Below are 19,663 nucleotides of genomic sequence, written 5' to 3'. Positions count from 1 at the left end.
TTTAAGGTGGATTCTCAGTAAAAATAGGAAACACTTGACGGTGCTGATGCCAGGCTTGGTAGGACACTGGCACACACTGGGCCCTGGCATGTGCGGCCAGTGTTCCAGGGCTGGGTCGAAGGAGGGCTGCTGGGGGTGCTGGCTATATGGGGAAGAGAGGGCTGGACCTTTGTTTGGCCTGTGGTGCTGGGAAGAGCTTCTGTGGGCCTTGGGCTTTGCTTTGTGGCCCTCTTTGGCACAGATTTAGATGGATGGAGACACGCTGTTTTTCCTTCTGCCCGAAGGGACACCTGGAGCCCGTGGAATGGCGCAACCCCCCCACTGCTGGGCTGAGCCTGCCAAGTGATTTTTAATGAGCCTGTCCGAGTGCACTGGTGCTCGTGTGAGCTGACAGGCTGCCTGCTTTCCCATCTTAAGTGTTTCAGGAAACTGTCCTGCTTGGGAGGTTGAGGAGGCACCTGGGGCTAGAACAAAGGGAGTCTTGTTCTATGGCTGATGGCCTGCGTCTGGTTTCTTCTTTCATACATGCCCCGAGAAGGCCACATTCAAAAGTGGGAGAAGTTTTTGAAGAGGATTATGTAGGATACAAGTAGAAAAATGTTCTTTTTGTTTTCTGAGAGAAAAAAGGATGATGAAGTGGGACATTCCTTTGCTACCCAAATCCATCCCAATCCTTCAGCCAACTGAAGTTGTCCTGGCTATCTGGAAGGTAGCCTCGGTTAGTATTCTTCAGTTCGTGGGCCACATTGCTGTCCTCTCAAGATCCCTGCTGCATCCCCTTTGCCCATCCTCATCTTCCTCCTCTCTCAAGATTTGTCGTCCCTCAACGAAGCCATCCCAATACCACCCCAGCTGGAAAGGACTCTCCTGTGCTCTAAATTTCCACACCTCTCCGCTTTTTTACCACCTTGCATTGCCTAAGGTGACTACTGCGTATGTGTAGATGTGTATTTTATTTGCAAGAAGGAGTGAAGACCTTTATGAAACACCTGTCTATCTCATACATACACAACACACACATCAAAACTCCCCCCAACACCACTCACACCCACATACTATATACATCACACACATCCACTCCGTACACCACGTATACCAACACACACACACACACACACACACACACACACACACACACACAGATTGTCTTGACAGGCTCAGTTTATTGAACATAAAGGCTCAGTTTTCACCACACTTGGGTTTATGAGCTAGATCAAGCATCGTAGCCTGGAAACCTGTGGTAGATTTGAGTAGTACTTCCATGACCATGGGAATGGGAGGTATCCTTACGCCTTCTCCAAATACACATGTGCTGCCCTCTCATGTGATTTTTGGGTGTGGGCTTCAGGGAAACAACACAGGGAGTGTCCCAGACTCATCCCTGGTTCTGCCTTGGTTCTTACCCTGACAAAGGCAAACAAAGGGATGCCAGTATTTGTATAAGCTAGGAATCAATTGAAAGATAAATCTTTTGGAAGGGAAAGCATCTAGGGAAACAGACTTGAGTCATTTATAAATGACTTTTGGATTATCTCTCATCTTTCTTTGTCTGTGGACCACTGAGTAGAAGCTAAAGGATTATGATGGATTATTGAAGGGTTCTGTGGGGAGCATGGGGGGCACTCCTCAGATCTCCAAGGTGGATTGGCCCAGTGGTATCACAAAATTTGACTGGACAGAGATCTGTGTTTTCACAGTCCATGTCATTTCTGCCAGCAATTTACACAGTCCTGAGCCTGTGGGGCCCAATATTTTATGTTTACAATGGCCTATGAGAAGTAAGCTTACCAACATTTGAGAGATCCTGAGTCTCAGTCATTGAGGGCTGTTTTTCTGAGATTTCTAGTCATGGCCTGGGATAGAAATGTATTTTCAGACTCTTCAGGTCAAATAAACCTTGACGACTGCTTAATGGGAACCTGATATGAGCTGAATAATATAATGCTAACATTTATCATTTCTAACCCTCTCTTTATACTGCTTAATTTAACTTCTACAATAATTCGATGCAGGAGACACCGTACTTAGCGTCATAAGCAATGGGAAGAAATACATATGCACTGGCCATCTTGCCTTCAGGGGCTGTACCGTCAAAAAGCCACATAAACACATCAAAGGATTTAGGATCCTTAACATGCGAGGGCATTCCCAGGTAAAAGAGCTTTGCCAGGGCCCAGATGTATCTAAATTCAGCTTTTCTCTTGCTTTCAATGGAGTGGGAGGTGGATCAGGTGTGCAAAGGAGGATTCAGAACCGGAAGTGCTTAGCGCCTAAGTCCACATGATTTCTTGCTTTTGGTAATTCAGATTGTTGGCTTCAGAGTCAGCCTGTCAGAGAGGCACTACGTGGTGAATCCCTGAAGGATACAGAAGATCTCACTGAGGAAAACAAAGCAGATCTTCCAGGTGTCGGGCAGATTTTAGAACAAGTGTGTGAGTCATAGTGTTGGTAAAGTTTGCTGAGAGAAGAGTAAATGGGTTTTGTACTTTTCTTCCAGTTCCATTTTTCCTAGAGTTTAGAACTTTCTGAAGATCCTAGAGTTTTAGAACTTTCTGAAGACTCTTCTTGCCAATGATTACTTTAGACTTGCAGACTTCGTGTTTGTGCATTGATGTGTGGTTTAACAGGGAACAGGACAGAATTTGGAGCATGGGAGTAAGGAAGGGTCTCTGGAAGTCCTTGCTGAGGCTGCTGTTTAAATACTTCTAGAGCTCTTGTTTGGGGATTGCTTTCAGATATCGTGGCATATTTTTTTGAAAGTCTTCGGAAGCAGCAAATCTGGATCTTTAAAAATGGATTTAGTGATAGAACTCAAATCACAGAAAAATTCATCTATCCCTTCATCCCTTAGATGAAATATCCCTCAAATCCCTTAGGGTTGGAGGATGGTTGCTGGCTGCATGGGGAAGGGAGGGCTGGGCCTCTTCGGTAGAAAAAAGGGGGATAAAAGAATAAGAGAATATCTTACAAGTGAACTTAAATATTAGAAATAGCAAAAAATTTAAAAAGAAACCAGCTAAAAATTTTTTGTAACATTTCAGGCTGGGAATTACAGATTTTTAAGAAATTGATAAAACGGCTTTTCTTGACTGGTTTGTGAGGTGATACTGAAGGTATTCCTAGAATAATTATTGTTAAATTTTTGAGCAATGATGACTATCAGTCTATCAATGTCTATCAGCTCTCAAGTTGGCTTTATTAAAGCAAATTAATTTGGACTTATACATTTGGATCAGTTTGTAAAAATTTCAAAACAAAAACCACATTTAGTATGTGATAGTTACCATATAATCCCAGACCTCCTGTCTTCCTTCCCTCCTCCTTCCTACCCACACTCTCACCACATATAATGATTTAATGATTTTGCTGCCCTGAGTGGCAGCTGGAGAAAAATATTTTCAAGCCCCAGAACCTGACAGAACAAACTCTCTTCTGCTGGGTGAAAAGGAACATGGTGAGTTATTTCCATGAACTTTTGGGCTGTTGGCACGTCAGGGGGACCTCCAAGGATCTGACTGTGTGTGTGTGGGGGGGGGTGCTCCCTCTTCCATGGAGTTCTGTTATGAAACCCAGCTTGGTTCCTTCTCTCTTCCACATGTTTCCTGGCACTCTAGCTGCCTGTGCTTGTGTTTTTTTCCCTCACTAGGGGAAGCTACATGACCCTCAACTCATGGGGATCATCCCAAGGATTGCCCATGACATCTTTGACCACATCTATTCCATGGATGAAAACTTGGAGTTTCACATCAAGGTGAGTGCTATTGATTAAAGAGAAAAACTGGGCCCCAAATAATGTTTTCGTTTTCCTTTTTGTATGTATGCATAAAAGATTGTTTTTTATCTATTTTAAATGAAATGCTATGGTAAGCAAAGCCATAGTTATTTAATGACTCAGGTGAATACTAAGGAAATATCAAAGTAAAATAAAAACCTTATTTAGGATAGAATCATCTGGATAGTTATCTGAATTCTACCCTTTACCCAGTGGATCTCTATAGATATGACTGGAATGTGTTCATGATTGCGTTAGGACAGCATTTCCCAAAGTGTGTTCCATGGAACACAGTCCCTCATATTATTAATAGGTGGCCTATCAGGGAAAAGGCTAATGGGGCCAAATAAGCTGGGAAAATGTTTTGTTGAACAATGTTAAATTCATCACAAGTTAAATATGCTATTATGTAATCCAGTTCTACAAAGGGGACATGTAGCAGATTACGTTTTCCAGCTTATTTGACTGTGTTCGTATTTTTCCCCTTTTGAGGTATGCTGGACTAGTGTTTTGAGGAGTACGCTCTGACAAGTGTTGGTGAAGGGCGTTATCCTTCCTGGTTTCTGTTTTTGTTTTTATTTTATTTTTTTAAAGATTTTATTTATTTATTTGACAGAGAGATCACAAGTAGGCAGGGAGGCAGGCAGAGAGACGGGAGGAAGCAGGCTCCCTGCTGAGCAGAGAGCCCGATTCGGGGCTCGATTCCAGGACCCTGAGATCATGACCTGAGCCGAAGGCAGAGGCTTAGCCCACTGAGCCACCCAGGTGTCCCTTGTTTTTGTTTTTAAGCCAGAACCTCGTTGCAACTTAAATTTGAATTGAAAGAGAATTTTTTTCTCTTAATTATAGCTGTTAATTTATAACATTGGATATTAGGGATACATTCATTGGAACTCATTTGTTTTCACATGACTGAAAGTCACTTGTTTAAGCAAAAAGAGGAAGTTGTTACAAGATACAAAAATTTGTTAGTAGGCATGGGGCGCAGGGATTGTAGAAAAGCAAGAAATCCAGACCCCCCCCTTTAAAAATATCTTTAAATTTAAAAAATTGAGATATAATTCATATGATTCATGTACCATAAAGTTCATTTTTTGAAGTGTACAGTTTGACGGTTTTTAGTATATTTCCAAAAATGTACAACCATGATCACAGAGCTGAGATTAGACTCTTGATCTGACCAACATGTGCGGCACCTCTTTCATTATCTTAAACTTCCGCCCTTACTTCTGCTATGTACCTTTCCTAAATTATATGAAAACAAGGCAACAGCTGTTTGCCCTCCATAAATTAGATTCAGGAAGTCTTTTTACTTCACAAATCTTTTCCCTCCGTTTGTTGGTTAACACAGGTTTCTCCTCCTTGCCAGGGTTCTTTATATCTAAGGATACAGAAGCCTCTGGCTTTGATGGGATCAAGATTTAGGAGCTTAGTCCATCTTTAAGGCTGTTTGTATTTAAATACCTTCAACTCCTGTAGGGTTCTTATGGAATAATCTTGGAGTAAGATGTTAAACCAATTACTGCCTTCAAAATAGGGTCTTGTATTAGAATCTTATTAAAATAAAAACTGCCCCAGCATGGTGGGGGGGTAAAGGGGGGGTGGTCAGGAGGAGAAGGAAGAGCACCCAAGTCTTCAGGGCTGAATTTTACACCCTGGCTTCCTCTTCTGCGTTTGTAGTTATGCTCACTTACTTCATAGATCATAATTGCAAGTGAGCAGACTAGCTATTGACTGTTCCGTGTTTTGAACTGAGTGGTGACGGGCTTAATCAAGAAAAAGAGGCATGATTAAAGCAGTTTTGAAAATCTGTTCCTTAAAGTGAGCCCCATAGAGGCTTTAAACATTATTTCTGAACATGTTATTTTCTTAATGCAAAACAACACATATTTATTTTTCTTCCACCTGGTCTCACAAAGTATTTGAAATGACACACACACACACGCGCACAAAACCACAATCGTCCCTCCCCATGCCCCGAAAGCAGCCAGTATCTTCTGTGGTAAAAATAAATTAATAAATCAGAGGGGTTTTTCTCTTCTCATATTAAATGTGAATCGGATTTTAATTGCCATATTTGCTAATATGTAATTTATGACTCCTTTTTAGTGTAATTAATTTCTCTGCAATCTGTGGAAATAAGGACACATGTATACATATCTTAGATAACAGAAGTCTTAGTGAAAACTAGACAATTTTGAGATGCACAGAATGGTTTGGAACCATGGTTGAGTTGGCTACCAGGAGGCTGAATTAGAAATGTGTAAGATTAGAGGCCAAACAGACCCTAGGATTTCAGCCACAGGGAGAAGTTTTCAGGAGCAGTGAGTCTTTCCAAGGTCAGCTAGGTCGGTCTATGAGGCACGCCACTTGGTGACTGGGGAGTTTGACAGATAATCTGGCAAGATCAGGTTGTTAGGCAGACGGGCAACTTGGAGAGGATGCCCAGCGACACATTCCAGTGTTTGAAGCCAAGACCCCAGATCCCAGAGAAACTGGGAAGTCAGGAGGCTCCAGGACACAGACTAAGTAATGAACTGGGCTGAGGGGTGAGGACTAGTGCTGGGTTGGGGAGGTTTCACTGCCCCTGACCAGAGGTCCAGAGCCAAGATGCAGGGGTGAGGCTGGGATGCAGGGGTGAGGCTGGGATGCAGGGGTGAACTTTCACCTGTTGAGTTACACCCCAGCTTTACAATTGTTTTTTTCAACTTCTTTTCTTAACAGCTTGTTTGTCGATTCCTTTGTTTAGGTTTCAAAAAAACCCCATGAACATGAGAGAAAGAAAGTTGATCTGGGAGGTGGAAGGCAAGTGTAGACAGAGTGCAGAATCCTAGAGAGAATTTTTGACATCATTAAGTCCAATGGCTTCATTTGACAGATGGGAAAACGGAGGCCTATAGTCCTAGTTATATGTGAATTAAATTTCCACGGTCACATGTCTAGTTAGAGTTGTTCTCAGGTGTCAGGTAGTATAAGAACCACCTAGAGAATTTGGAAGCCAATTCCTTAGTTCCTGGAGATTCTGATTAGGAGTTCTGCAGTTGGGTTCACACCTTTGCAGTTTCAACAAAGGCTGTGGGTGATGCTGTTGCAGGTGGGGCTGGGACTGGGCTCTGAGAATACCCGATTAGAAGGCTTCCTTTCCCTCTCCCAGTCGAGTCTGTCTCTCATTAAATCCCATTTTGTTCCAACCCTTCCTGGCCTCCCCAAAGCTGGCCACCATCAGCAGCCGTATCCCCGTCCCCACTTCCTTCATGTGAATGTTTTGGACCTGGTCTGGTAAGGGGGTCAACATCCTGCATGAGGAGATGCCAACTGATTTCAACAATTACTCGCCAAGAACGTTTTCTGTTCTAGGCTTTGTCCTACCTAGAAGTTTGCTTGGTGCTCATCAAGGTGAAGGGTAGAGTCCATCTGTAAGTGGTTGTCTAGGGCACGGTGTAAGGAGCCCTTGAATCAAGACCACAGACCACAAGACCCACTGTACTGCGGGGCGGGGTCCACCCTGGGCAGGGGCCCTCAGAGCAGGCTGACATAGCAGGATACAGGAGAGCACAGAGAGTCGACTGGGGCTGTGCTGCAGGCCTCCGAATCCAGCTTTCTGCCCCCCCCTTCCTGCTCTTCTTAGCTGTGCATGACAAAGGCTTTTATGAGTTCTAATAATGACATTCTTCAAATACAGCATGGCATTTCTGTTTCAAACTCAATTTGTTTTTAACTAGGTTTCCTATTTTGAGATCTACTTGGATAAAATCAGGGACTTACTCGATGGTGAGTAACCTGAATGTTTGTCCTCTATTTGTTCCTTAACAAGGTCCAGGGAGGTTGAAGTGATTCGTAGCTCTTCTGCTTAAGGAATTAATGAAAATTTATAGAGATGTTTTATTACCTTTATGCTATCTGCTTATTCTCAACCAAGGCTTAAAGAGATTATTAGATTTGTGTATCTTTGGTAACAATTTCTCTTTTTCCTCCAGTACAGAATCTTTAACTTTTCTTTTCTCCTCTGCCTTATGTCATCCTTATTTTCAGTATCCAAGACGAACTTGGCAGTTCATGAAGATAAAAACAGAGTCCCGTACGTAAAGGTATGAGGAAAACTTGATGATGCCATTGACTTCTCTCCCAGCACTGTTACAAAATATGCCCAGAATATTGTTTTGGAGTGTATGTAGGTGTTTCATCATGTTCTTTATATTTAATATTCATCTGGATAAAAAATAGACATTTAATTTCTTCAGTCCTATCTGTGTGTGAATGTGTCACAGAGGTCTAATCACATGAGTAAGAAGTGGAGAAGTGAACAGATATTTATTATTCACATGTAAAGAGGCTTTGATAGTGGAGATAATTGTGTATACTTCGCAGGGAGAGGAAGCCTATCATAGCATTATGCCTAGAACTTCAAAGTGACTAATTAAAGTTGGTGGCTCACATGAAAAGCAAAGCAAAATTTCATCCATTTCTTTTTCTGTCCCTGATTTTCTTTATTTTCTGTTTCTACTGCTGTTGAGTATGCACAGGTACTTAAACATCTAGGAAAAAGGGGACATTTCTTTTCTGGTTTACTTCTGGGTTTCTTAGGGTTTTAGCAGACTCCTCTTTGATGTAGAACTCAAGCCATAAGCAAGGAGGAAGAGCTGTTGGATCCACATGGCAGCCTTTCTCTTATCCTGCACCTCTTGAGGAAAAATGGGAGAACGTTTAGCTGTCTTCAAATAGAGTTGCTTTCCAGTTTCTAATGGTGAACCCGATCTGACTTTCTTCCAGGGGTGTACCGAGCGGTTTGTGTCAAGCCCAGAGGAGGTCATGGATGTGATAGATGAAGGCAAAGCAAACCGACATGTGGCTGTCACAAGTAAGTGTGGGTGGTGTTTTCTCAAACCCTGTCACTTGGGATACAAGTGTATTTCCTTGGGACCACTAGGAAATAATGCCAGGGAAGGCATTATAATGCAGTGGCCCGGAAGCAAGCACACAAGCACCCGGGAGTGTGCAGTACCAGAGTGTCTCAGCAGGTTGAGGGAGGCATGCCTTCTGCCATGCAGCAAGCTCTCGGGAATGCTAGGTGAGGCTCGATGGGCCTTGGTAGCCCCCTCCCTCTGGACCCTGGGGGAAACCATCAGGAAACCACCAACAATCAGCCAAGGAAAGGGGACTAAAAGCCAGCTTCTAAATGGATTTTAACCACATTATTATTCAGGTTAAAGAAAATGCAAGCCAACAAATTTTATATGGTAGCCATATGTGTGGAAGGAAACCTCTTTAGATTTCTGCCCTCTGTAAACAAGGAAAAGAACAAGGAGCTCAGAAAGTGGAGCCTGGAGCCTCATTGAAAACCTTCCTTTGCTGTGTTAGTAACAAACACATGCAGGCCGGCGTGTTGACCTTGCGGTTCCTTCCTTGGCGTGCACACGCATCTCCAGGAAGTGGGTCTGATGTTCTTAGAACGGCAGCAGCTCTGGCCCCCCGTCGTTGGGCTGTCTGTCTCCTTCTGAGGAATATGAACAAGTCAGAATGAGTTCATAGGAAGAGCTAGGGATTTCTAGCTTGGAAGAAAGAAAAACTCTGAGGAGGACATAGGAACAGTGTAAAATATTTCTTAACATGTTCACGGTGCTGATATGCATAAAGTCGGTTTGCTTTGTATGAACCACATAGGTAGGCCACCCAGGATTGTTGAAGCTACCAAGAGGCAGGTTTTGACTGACCATGAGAGCTCCCTGCTCCCGAGAGCTGCCCCCAGGAAAGCCTGCTACCTGGAGGGGCCGGGTTCCCTGTGTGGCATACAAGAGATGGAAGCATTGGTTGGTTGACTGGTCTAGCCTCTCTAAGTCTCTTCTACTGAAGGCTCTGTGATTCTGTCATCCAATACTGTAATTCTCGACCTTTCCTCTACCCCAGCATCCTATCAGATGATATTCACATGTGTGGCAGATTTTATAGGTGAGCCTAGACATGTATACAGCATAGGTTAAATTCCATGTCTTTCTCTTCTGCTTCCACATAAGGCTGATATTCTCATAGTAATAGCATCTCGTTTATAAAGAAGTTATTTGTTTGAGGGGCGCCTGGGTGGCTCAGTGGGTTAAGCCTCCGCCTTCGGCTCAGGTCATGATCTCAGAGTCCTGGGATCGAGCCCCGAATCGGGCTCCCTGCTGAGCAGGGAGTCTGCTTCCCCCTTTCCCTCTGCCTGCTGCTCTGCCTAATTTTGATCTCACTTTTTTTTCTGTCAAATAAATAAATAAAATCTCACAAAAAAAGAAGTTATTTATTTGATTTCTTAAGCTATTTTTAGTCTTAAATTATTCACAGCATACTTGACAATCCATCTTGGCCCTTGGTTCAGAACTGTAGGTGTAGAACATTAATTATTTTTCTTATCATTCTGGTAAGGTGGTTTTAAAATTACACATAACATAGAACTTACCATTTTAACCATTTTTAAAGGTAGAGTTCACTGGCATTAATTCCATTCACAGTGTTGTGCAATCATTATCACTGTCCATTTCCAGAATTTAATCATCCCAAAGCTAAACCCCATGCCCATTGAACAATACCTCCCCATACTTCCTCCTCCCAACCCCTGGTAACTGGTTTACCACTTTGTGTCCCAACAAACTGGATAAGTCTAGGTACCTCATATAAGTGGAATGATAGAAGTCCTCTTGTGACTGGCTTATTTCATGTAGCATAATGTCTTCAGGGTTCATCCGTGTTGTAGCATGTGTCGGAATTTCCTTTTTAAAATGCTGAATAATATTCTATTGTAGGTATATGCTACATTGTTCTTTCACCCACATATAGACATATGGATACTTACGTTGCTTCCACCTTCTGGCTATTGCGAATACTGCTGCTGTGAACATGGATGTTGAAATTTCTGTTTCCAGTTCTTTTGCGTATATATACAGAAGCAGAATTTCTGGATCATATGTCAACCTACTTTTAATTTTTTTGGGAACTACCACATTGTTTAACATAGTTTAACGTTGTAGTTGCGTACCATTTAACATTCTTGCCAACAAGAGTATGTGAGTTTCAATTTTCTCTACATGCTTGCCAATGCTGCTTAGTTTCTATTTTTAACAGCCATACTAATCTAATGGGTGTGAAGTGTTATGTCACTGTGGTTTCAATTTGCATTTCACTAATGACCAGTGATATCTGGCATTTTTTTCATATGCGTATTGGCCATTTGTACATTGTCTTTGAAGAAATGTCTGTTTAGGTCCTTTGCTCATTTTATAATTGGGTTTTTTTTTTCTTGTTGATTTATAGAAGTTCTTTGTATATTCTGGATCTCAGTTCCTTATCAGATATACGATTTGTGAATATTTATTTTCTCTCATTTTGTGGGTTGCCTTTTCATTCTGTTGGTGCTGTCCTTTCATGAGTAAAAGTTTTAAATTTTGATCAAGTCCAATATATCTGTTTTTTACTGTTGTCACTTGTGGTTTGGGTATTATTTCCAAGAAATCATTGCCAAATCCAGTGTTGTGAAGTTGTCCCCTATGTTTTCTTCTAGGTTTTATTGTTTTAGCTTTTACATTTAGGTTTTTGATTGTTTTTGAGTTAGTATATGGCCTAGGTGAGAGTCTAGCTTCATGTTTTGTGCATGTAGATATACAGTTTTCAGCTTAGTAAAGAGACTGTTGTTTTCCCGTCAAATGGTCTTGATACTCTTGTTGAACATTATTTTACCATTTTTACGTGAGGGTTTATTTCTGGGCTCTCATTGGTCCATCTCTGTGTTTGCCTTTATGCCAATGCCACACTGTCTGATTATTATGGCTTTATGGTAAGTTTTGAAATCAGTAAGTGTGAGATCTCCAGTGTTCTTTTTCAAGATTTTGTTTTGGCTGTTCAGAGCTCCTTGAGATTCCATAGGAATTTAAAATGGACTTTCCTATTCCTGCAAAAAACACAATGAGGATCTTGATACAGATTGCATTAAATCTCTAGATCACTTTTGGTAGTATTGACATTTTCACGATGTGAAGTCTTCTGATCCATAGACAAGGAATGTCTTCCCACATAGAGGTGTCTTCTTACATTTTGTAGTTTTTATTCTTTTTAAAATTTTTAGAAGATTTTATTTGTTTTTAAATAATCTCTACACCCAACGTGGGGCTTGAACTTTTAACCTCAAGATCAAGAGTCGCATATTCTACTGACTGAGCCAGCTAGGCACCCCTCATTTTGTAGTTTTTAACATAGATTTATTTCCTTGCTTAAATCTGTTCCTAAGTATCTTCCTTACTCTTTTTGTTGATATTTTATTTCATTTATTTATTTTAGAGAAAAAGGGAGAGAGTGCGTTAGGGTGGGGCCAGAGAGAGAATCCCAAGCAGTGGTAGACCCTGACGCCGGGCTCAGTCTTATGACCTTGAGATCATGGCCTGAGCTAAAATCAAGAGTCGAATGTTTAACAGACTGAGCCAGTCAGGTGTACCTCTTTTTGTCAAAATTTTAAATGGAATTATTTTCATTTCAGATTGTATATTGTTAGTATATAGAAATGCAACTGATTTTTACATATTGCTTTTGTATCCTGCAACTTTTGCTGAATTCATTTATTAATTCCAACATAATTTTTGTGTAATCTTTAACTTTTTCCCCCATATATCCTGGAAAGATTTTTTGGCGGGCCGCCAGAGGAAGCAGCCTTTATTCACAAGTTACCTCCAGAAACCAAAAAGACTATGTGCCCACTTTCAGCACCTCCTATCCTTCCTGGATCTCACACTGCTCCACCTGGGGGAAAGGAAGAGATATAAATTGCCTTTTGGTTTTCCAAAGCCCCAGTCTTTCCCCTCGCTCTGTGGTCTTAGAAATTCAGTAGCAATACTGTTGTTTATTTTTTTCAGAAATGCCTGATGCAGCTACTTAGTAACAATTATGGGGGAAGGGTATGAGGGGAAGAAGTTGGGTGAGTGAGAGTGATGCACAGAGAATAGGAACCTAGTCTATCAAAAGTCCTTCTGTCTTGCCTTAGTGGCTTGATCCTTCACTGGTTGCATTTCTCTTCGCACCAGATCACACCTTTCTGAATCACATGGGGGACTTCCACTACCAGCCATGGACACAGCCCCAGAGCCATGAGATGAGCTAGTCCAAACGTGGGCACAGTCCTGGCCCACAAAGGCTTAAAGTGATTGGTCAGGCACATTTTGCCTCCCATGTATATCTTTGCTGTTTTTTCATTGAGTTCAGGGGCTGTAATTTCTGGAGCAATAGAATATTGCTCCAGAAATTACATATCTGGGTTATGTGATAGGAATGTCAAACATCATGTCAGACTCATAGTTGAGGAGATCATGGATATACCAGCATTTTCCAAAACTCTGAGGCCCTTCCTTGTTGGACTCTAGTTGGAATCAATCTTTGTCTACATTCTTGTTGTTTTCTACATACTGGATAAGTATGTAGATAAAGTATGAAGATATTCCTCTTTGAGTCCTGCACCCCAACTCATGATCTGGAGGTCCAGCGTTAGTCTTCAGCCATCTTGAACAAGGGTGCCTCGAAAGTTGGTTTTAAGAAATGATTGCTAGTAGGGGTTGAAGGAGACCATCACTGAGATCTCTCCCTGCCTAGTTAACAGAGACCAGGGTCCAAAAAGATTTCTATTTCTAGTACTTGGTACTGATGAAGCATATTTAATCTTTGAGATCTTTTGTGTGCCTAGTATGGGTTATAGAACTGTATTTAAGGAAAAAAAAGTTTTAAATCTTAAGGTCATAATCCTTCCTTAAGAAAGCTTGTGATATTATGGATAAGGCAAGACTTGCACATATGACGAATACGGAATACACTGGGTTCTAATCATAAAGATGAAGCCTGAGAGACTGAAGGTGAGGGGGAAGGAAGCTGTGAGCTCTTTGTTCTTTTCTTTTCTTTCTTTCTTTCTTTCTTTTTTTTTTTTTTTTTTTAAGATTTTATTTATTTGAGGGAGAGAGCACGAGCGAGAGAGCACAAGCAGGGGGTTGACAGAGGGTGAAAGAGAAGCAGACTCCCCTCAGAGCAGGAAGCCCGACACAGGGCTAGATTCCTAGGACCCTTAGCTCATGACCTGAGCTGAAGGCAGATAATTAACCGACCAAGGCACCCAGGCACCCCAGGTGTGAGCTCTGTGAGGCCAAGTATCCGGCTGGAATGAGATGTTCCAAAACATGGGGGCTTCAGGCAAAGCTAGAGAATCTGTTATCTTGAACCATCCACTAAGATTCTTAATTTCTTTGCCATGTGAAGATACTTTAAATCTCTCGTTGTCTTTTTTTAAAAGAAACCGTGGTCTCAGATACTTTTTAAAATTGGCTGGACTTACTTTAAAAAGTGGAGGTATATTGAGAATGATTTGTTGTGGTTTTTAGATGAGAGGCTTGCTACCTAAACTTATTATTCTTTGCAGAACAGTAAACTATTTTCCTTTTCAGACATGAATGAACACAGCTCTAGAAGTCACAGTATCTTCCTGATTAATATTAAACAAGAGAATGTAGAGACGGAAAAAAAGCTCAGTGGGAAGCTTTATCTAGTTGATTTGGCTGGGAGCGAAAAGGTAATTGGTTCCTTATTTGTATTATCTATAATTTTCCCTATTATTTGCTTCAGCGTGCAATGGTATAATTTTTATACTCTTTCCATTCCCTGGTTTTAAAGAGCTTTTAAAGTTTCTGGTATTGTGCCAAGATAATATTAAATTTCACCTTCATTTTTCTGCTCTCTTTTCTGGTCCTGAAGTCCCCTATTCACGACACAGGAGGTGCTTTGAATGCCAACTCGGATTTATGCTTAATAGGCCCTGATGAGGACATTAGGCAAGTGCTGGTGTGTGCTTAGCCTGGTAGAGGCTGTTGTGTAAATGGGGGAGGGATGTGTCCGTTTGCTGAAGGGGAAGATCCGCATGTTACACCAGATTTAAATAGGCAGAAACAGACTTTGCCATTGGACTATAACTGTCCTGTCCCCACACGTTTGTTTGCTGACAGAAGATCTGGAATCTGGGGCTGTCCCTGGGTTCTCTGCTTCTGTCTGTGGTGGGTGTGGTCTGACAGGGCTTCCTGTGGGCAGACTCCCTTCCTTCAGGCCAGGAGGCCAGTAGGCCAGTAAACAGGTCAAAAGCCCTGCCCCTTCTCTGGTTTTGTCGGGGCTCTCTTTTGGCATCTGTCCCATGCTTTCCTAGGCACTGGCTGAGGCCATACTCTAAAGCAAAGAACCTCCTAGCTGCCCCCTCCCAGCCTCACCTCCATAGCACTGCCGGAGCTTCCTGCTGCCACACCCTTTCTGGGGGCACTGCTCCCCTCCGGTGACCTCACAGAGCAAGTCCCTGTACACAATATCACGTGGCCTCTGTCATCGCTGACACTGTGCTGACTGGCCCCAGAGGCCAGCCCTGAGGCTCGGCCAGTCTCCTAGACTCTGTAATTGATCCCCACTTACTGTTCTCCACCGCACAGTTGTGATACACCAAGTTATGGCCACTAACATCTGCGTAAGTAATGGCTACTTGAAATGTTCTCCTGTACACATCTGTAAAGCCATGAGCAGAGTCATGTTCCAGGATGTTCCTGGAAAAATGATCTGGCTGGGTATCTAACATTTTATGGGTGCAAGTTTATAACTGTAATTAAACAGACACGCACCAGAATGGGAAGACAGAGCAGCATTATTCAGTTCTCGCCTGGACATTGGCAACCAGGCCTCGCCTTGCTGCCACAACAGCTATGTGGGTCTGGGGAAAGAGCGTAGTGGCCCCTTTGTGCTTCTGAGTTTGCTCTCTTTCCCTTTCAAGCACAGAGAGGAGCACTTGGGCCTGTGTGCTGCTGGAAACAGCTTGGTGCTGGCGGTCGAGTGTGCAGGCCTGTCCTCTGCACAGTGTCGTGGTTATTGCTTAGGATATAGGCACTTTACAGTTGTGGTACTGTACCTTGTTTCTTTAGCTCACATCTGTACTCCTTTGCCCTAGACGTGTCCACATGAATGTGTCACTGTGATCTACTAGAACGAACTCCGGGCTTTAATCTCCAGCTCCCCTACATGGCGTTCTTGCCTTGGGCTGCTGGTGGACCTTTCTGGAGCTCAAAGTTTCCATGTCTGTAAATGGAAGGCAATTGTCCCTGTCTTGTATATTTCATGGAGTTAAGGTGCTCCGATGTGAAAGCACCTTAAAGCACGCTGTGTGAATAGGCTGTCGCTGGGGGCCCAGCAGCTGTATTATTTCTCTGTCAGCAGTGGTGTCTATACACACACAGTTCTCAGAGAGAGGAGTATCTCTAGTGTTTGAAAACACTGCCCCCTGGACGCGTGTTCGTTTCTATCCCTTGTGGCTGGCGGTCTTTGCACAGTTTGCGATCCCTTCCCTGCTTTCCTCTCTTCCAAGAGAAACTGCTCCTCCTGCCTTGCTTGGCCGACTAGCCGAGCCAGGGAGCACGTGGGTTTGCCTCTCTCCCAAGGATCTGTAAACTGCTCTCTACCTAGAGCAGACGCTGTCAGTAGGAAATTGCCAGGAATAACGCAGCAGAGGAGGGACTGTATGTGGTCCCTCTGGCTGCAGAAGAGAAAAGACAAGTCTACCACGTAACATACACTTTCTTGACTTTGATGCCCCCGAGTATGTTTCCTTTTGGACGGTCATTCCCTTTCTCCTTGCTATTGGAGTCAGTAAGTCAGGGAACAGAGTCAGTCAGGCAGGGACAACCTCCCACCACCTCTTGTCTTTGCCTGAAGTTGGAGCTTATAATGTACACTTGCCCAGTATGTCCATTCATTGTGGCCAGGATGGTGTTTTTGTGTCATGCTTCCCCCTGGGCTCCCTCTGGTGAGGAGACTGTGGCTCAGGCGTGCAGGGCCCCAGCCTTTCTGGTGGTGACAGCACTCTTGGAGCCTGGTTTCCCTCGATGGATGTCCCCCAGGGAAGCATCTGCCTCTCTACCACTAGAGGCATTTCAGCCATTCCCCTAAAACCTAATTGAGAGGAAAATGACAACAAGACAGAACAAATCCCCAGCCTTAGGCACAAGGGAAGGTTTGATCAACATGATTCTTACTTACTTTTATTTTGTCTTGCGTTCCAGGAGGATTCACATCGGCCTCCCTCAATCCCCAGCCCTGTGCCCTCCTGTGAATTGGAATTTTCTGCTCTGTGCTTTTGCTGCCCTGCGCAGCTCACTGCTTTCTCTTCTCTCTGGTAGGTCAGCAAGACTGGTGCCGAGGGAGCTGTTCTCGATGAAGCTAAAAATATCAATAAATCTTTGTCTGCTCTTGGAAACGTGATCTCGGCCTTGGCAGAAGGGACAGTAAGTGATCCTATCCCCATCTGTTGAATGATATTATGAGAAGTCGCTTTTTGGGTCTGTGTACTCTCTTTGCCACATATCCCAGAGATTAGTTTGTTTTTCTTTGGAAAGGAACAGAGGGAATCCTGGCTGTAGACATCCTACTTGCTGGGAGATCTAGTCCATTAAAATGTGTGAATGGTGATGCTAATTTCCCCAGGCCCCAGACTGGGCACTCTAAACTTTGGCCAAATCCAAAGACTGGTTAACAAATTGTTTTACACATGTTTCTAGGTCCAGTGTCCCCTTTGCTAACTTGCTTGTGTTTTCTTTGTGAATGGACAATGGCTATAATAGCGAATACTTTTTTTTTTTTCCCTAAATAGAAAACACACGTGCCATACCGGGACAGCAAGATGACTCGGATTCTTCAGGACTCTCTGGGTGGGAACTGTAGAACCACCATTGTTATTTGCTGTTCTCCCTCTGTCTTCAATGAGGCTGAGACCAAGTCAACACTGATGTTTGGGCAAAGGTGGGTGTGGTCTCTCACTCCAGTGCTCTGAGTGAGTGGTGAGGGTTAGTGTCAGCGAGGAAGTGGAGGGAGTGGCAAGCAGTCTGTTAGGAAATTGCACCTAGCAGGTGTTGCCTGTAAACTTGAGGCATCGCTGACTGAGGCCAAAAGAATAATTATGTTTTAAAAGAATCTGCAGGTATATGCCAGTCAGGGGTATGATATTTTTAAAGAAGTGCTTGTGAATGTATTACAGATGTGACTGCTGGTAATTCAGTGGAGTGTTGCTTTTGTTCTTCACGGAGTTAAATCTTATTTTCGGGTTCACAGGATTTCAAGTGTGTGTAGCTCAAGACTGATAGCTACCTTTAATTCCAATATTTGGGATCCATTACAGAGTCGCTTGGATGAATATGGAGTGATTGCATGAATATAAAAGGGGGTGAAGGAAATTCTCATACAAACTTGGGAGTGGGAGGCACACCATGGATACTGAGGAGAGGTCACGGCATGGTGGCAGCCATCCTCCCACCTTCTCAAATGTCTGGATCTCTGAGAACTCACAGGTGGACGGCAGGACAGTGTGGTAATCCTGAGACAACACTCGTGTGTGTGGGTTAGTGTGGGCCTTCCTGCCTCTCTTGCCCAGCCCACTCTGCTGCCCAGAGCCCGTCTCCTTCAGCCATGAACCCTCGGTGCCCGTTCAGCATGTAGGTTCCAGTGCTGCCATGCCCTTCAATTCTGAACAGTTGTGCGGTCTTCAGACAAGTCACCAGTTCCCTGTAGGCTTCACCTGGCTTATTTGTAAATGGATGCACACAGCGCTCCCCCTACCTTCCCCCGGGAGTGTGTTGTGTGGTCATACCTGAGAAATAGTTTAAGATGCCTAGAGAAAGGATGAATCGGGGTGGTCATGCCGCATGGAGAATTGTTAGGGCTTGTTTAAACTGCATTAAACCCCAGTTATTTCCTGAGCCCACAGCAGAACATAGAATTATGCAGTCATGGCACCTGTGGGATGTCTAAATAAATAATAATTACATTGAAATGTTGTAGAACTAATATCTTTTAAATTGGGTTTGGGTCCTTTACTTCTCAGATCGCTTCCTTGAGTAGTCAAATGCTTAGGTGCATGGATTGCAGGAGGATAACTCCTACAAGGGTCATGGGATACCTATAAACCAGCACCTGCTTATGGGAAACACGGAATACTGTGGTGATCATCTTGCCTGTCCTGTCTCTCCTGGTTTCTTCATCTTAAGCTTTAACATTTTTCTCTGAAGACATGTTTGAGCAAACTAGCACCAAATGCATTTATGGAGGAAACTTCTCTTTAAAAAAAAATTTCTGACTTGCGAAGTAAAAATAATCTGAATTGTTGCAAGCCAGGGCTGTCCTGGGGCGTGGGCTATCTGTCTCAAGGTGCTGCTGTGAGTGGGCATTTGTAGCTATCTGTAGGAAGAGTCTCATGACTGTCTTCTTTCTTCTGACCTTAGTGAGGCAAACGTCAGCATTGTCTTGATCACTAGCGCCCAGCACATGCTGGGAGTGCCAAGTCATAGCGGTTCCTATCTCACCTGTGTACAGAGGATGACGTTGAGGCTTAGACTCAAAGCCATTAGGTGCCGCACCTGACCCCACATAGCCAGTAAATGACTAAACGTGTAGGATGACGTAGAATGGGGATTGTAGAATATGACCCCCAGCCTCTTCTGTGCAGGCTCCTTGATCAGGATCCTCAATGAGCACGGGCCTCTGAGTCAGTAATTCCAGTTTTGAAGCCAACTTCTGTTACTGATCCATTCTTCCCTCTTGTTTACTTCTCTCCAAGCCTCTCTGTCCTCATCCATAGGGAAAACTCGAACTCCTACCTCTGAGAATTATTGGGAGGATTAATGAGATGCTTCAGTTTTGACTTAGCACAGGGTTGGGCTGGCATTTGATAGGTGTTCGGTGGTTGCAGGTTTCCCTTTGCCTCCCTTTTCAACAGTGTGCAGTCTGGGAAAGTCACAGAACAAATGGGAGTGCACGGAGTGGAATGGAATGTCTGGGATAGACTGGGGGAGAAGGGGCCGGAATGAGTGAGGTAGAGTGAGA

The 19,663-nt window shown here is 43.4% G+C and overlaps 1 protein-coding gene across 1 annotated transcript in view; it reads left to right on the top strand.

Annotated features, from left to right (window-relative positions):
- The window catches only part of KIF5C (kinesin family member 5C), a 152,893-nt gene that overhangs the window by 63,639 nt on the left and 69,591 nt on the right, over nucleotides 1-19,663 (top strand). The window contains exons 4-10 of the mRNA XM_032856096.1: nucleotides 3,647-3,751; nucleotides 7,495-7,543; nucleotides 7,805-7,860; nucleotides 8,543-8,630; nucleotides 14,212-14,336; nucleotides 16,969-17,073; nucleotides 17,439-17,587. Of these exons, the coding sequence (XP_032711987.1) occupies nucleotides 3,647-3,751; nucleotides 7,495-7,543; nucleotides 7,805-7,860; nucleotides 8,543-8,630; nucleotides 14,212-14,336; nucleotides 16,969-17,073; nucleotides 17,439-17,587 (677 nt within the window). The remainder of the gene's footprint in view (nucleotides 1-3,646; nucleotides 3,752-7,494; nucleotides 7,544-7,804; nucleotides 7,861-8,542; nucleotides 8,631-14,211; nucleotides 14,337-16,968; nucleotides 17,074-17,438; nucleotides 17,588-19,663) is intronic.

This window comes from Lontra canadensis, unplaced genomic scaffold, assembly GCF_010015895.1.
Source record: "Lontra canadensis isolate GAN:19392208 unplaced genomic scaffold, GSC_riverotter_1.0 scaffold11, whole genome shotgun sequence".
Classification (NCBI taxonomy): domain Eukaryota; kingdom Metazoa; phylum Chordata; class Mammalia; order Carnivora; family Mustelidae; genus Lontra; species Lontra canadensis.
This window is presented reverse-complemented; position numbering and strand designations above follow the sequence as displayed.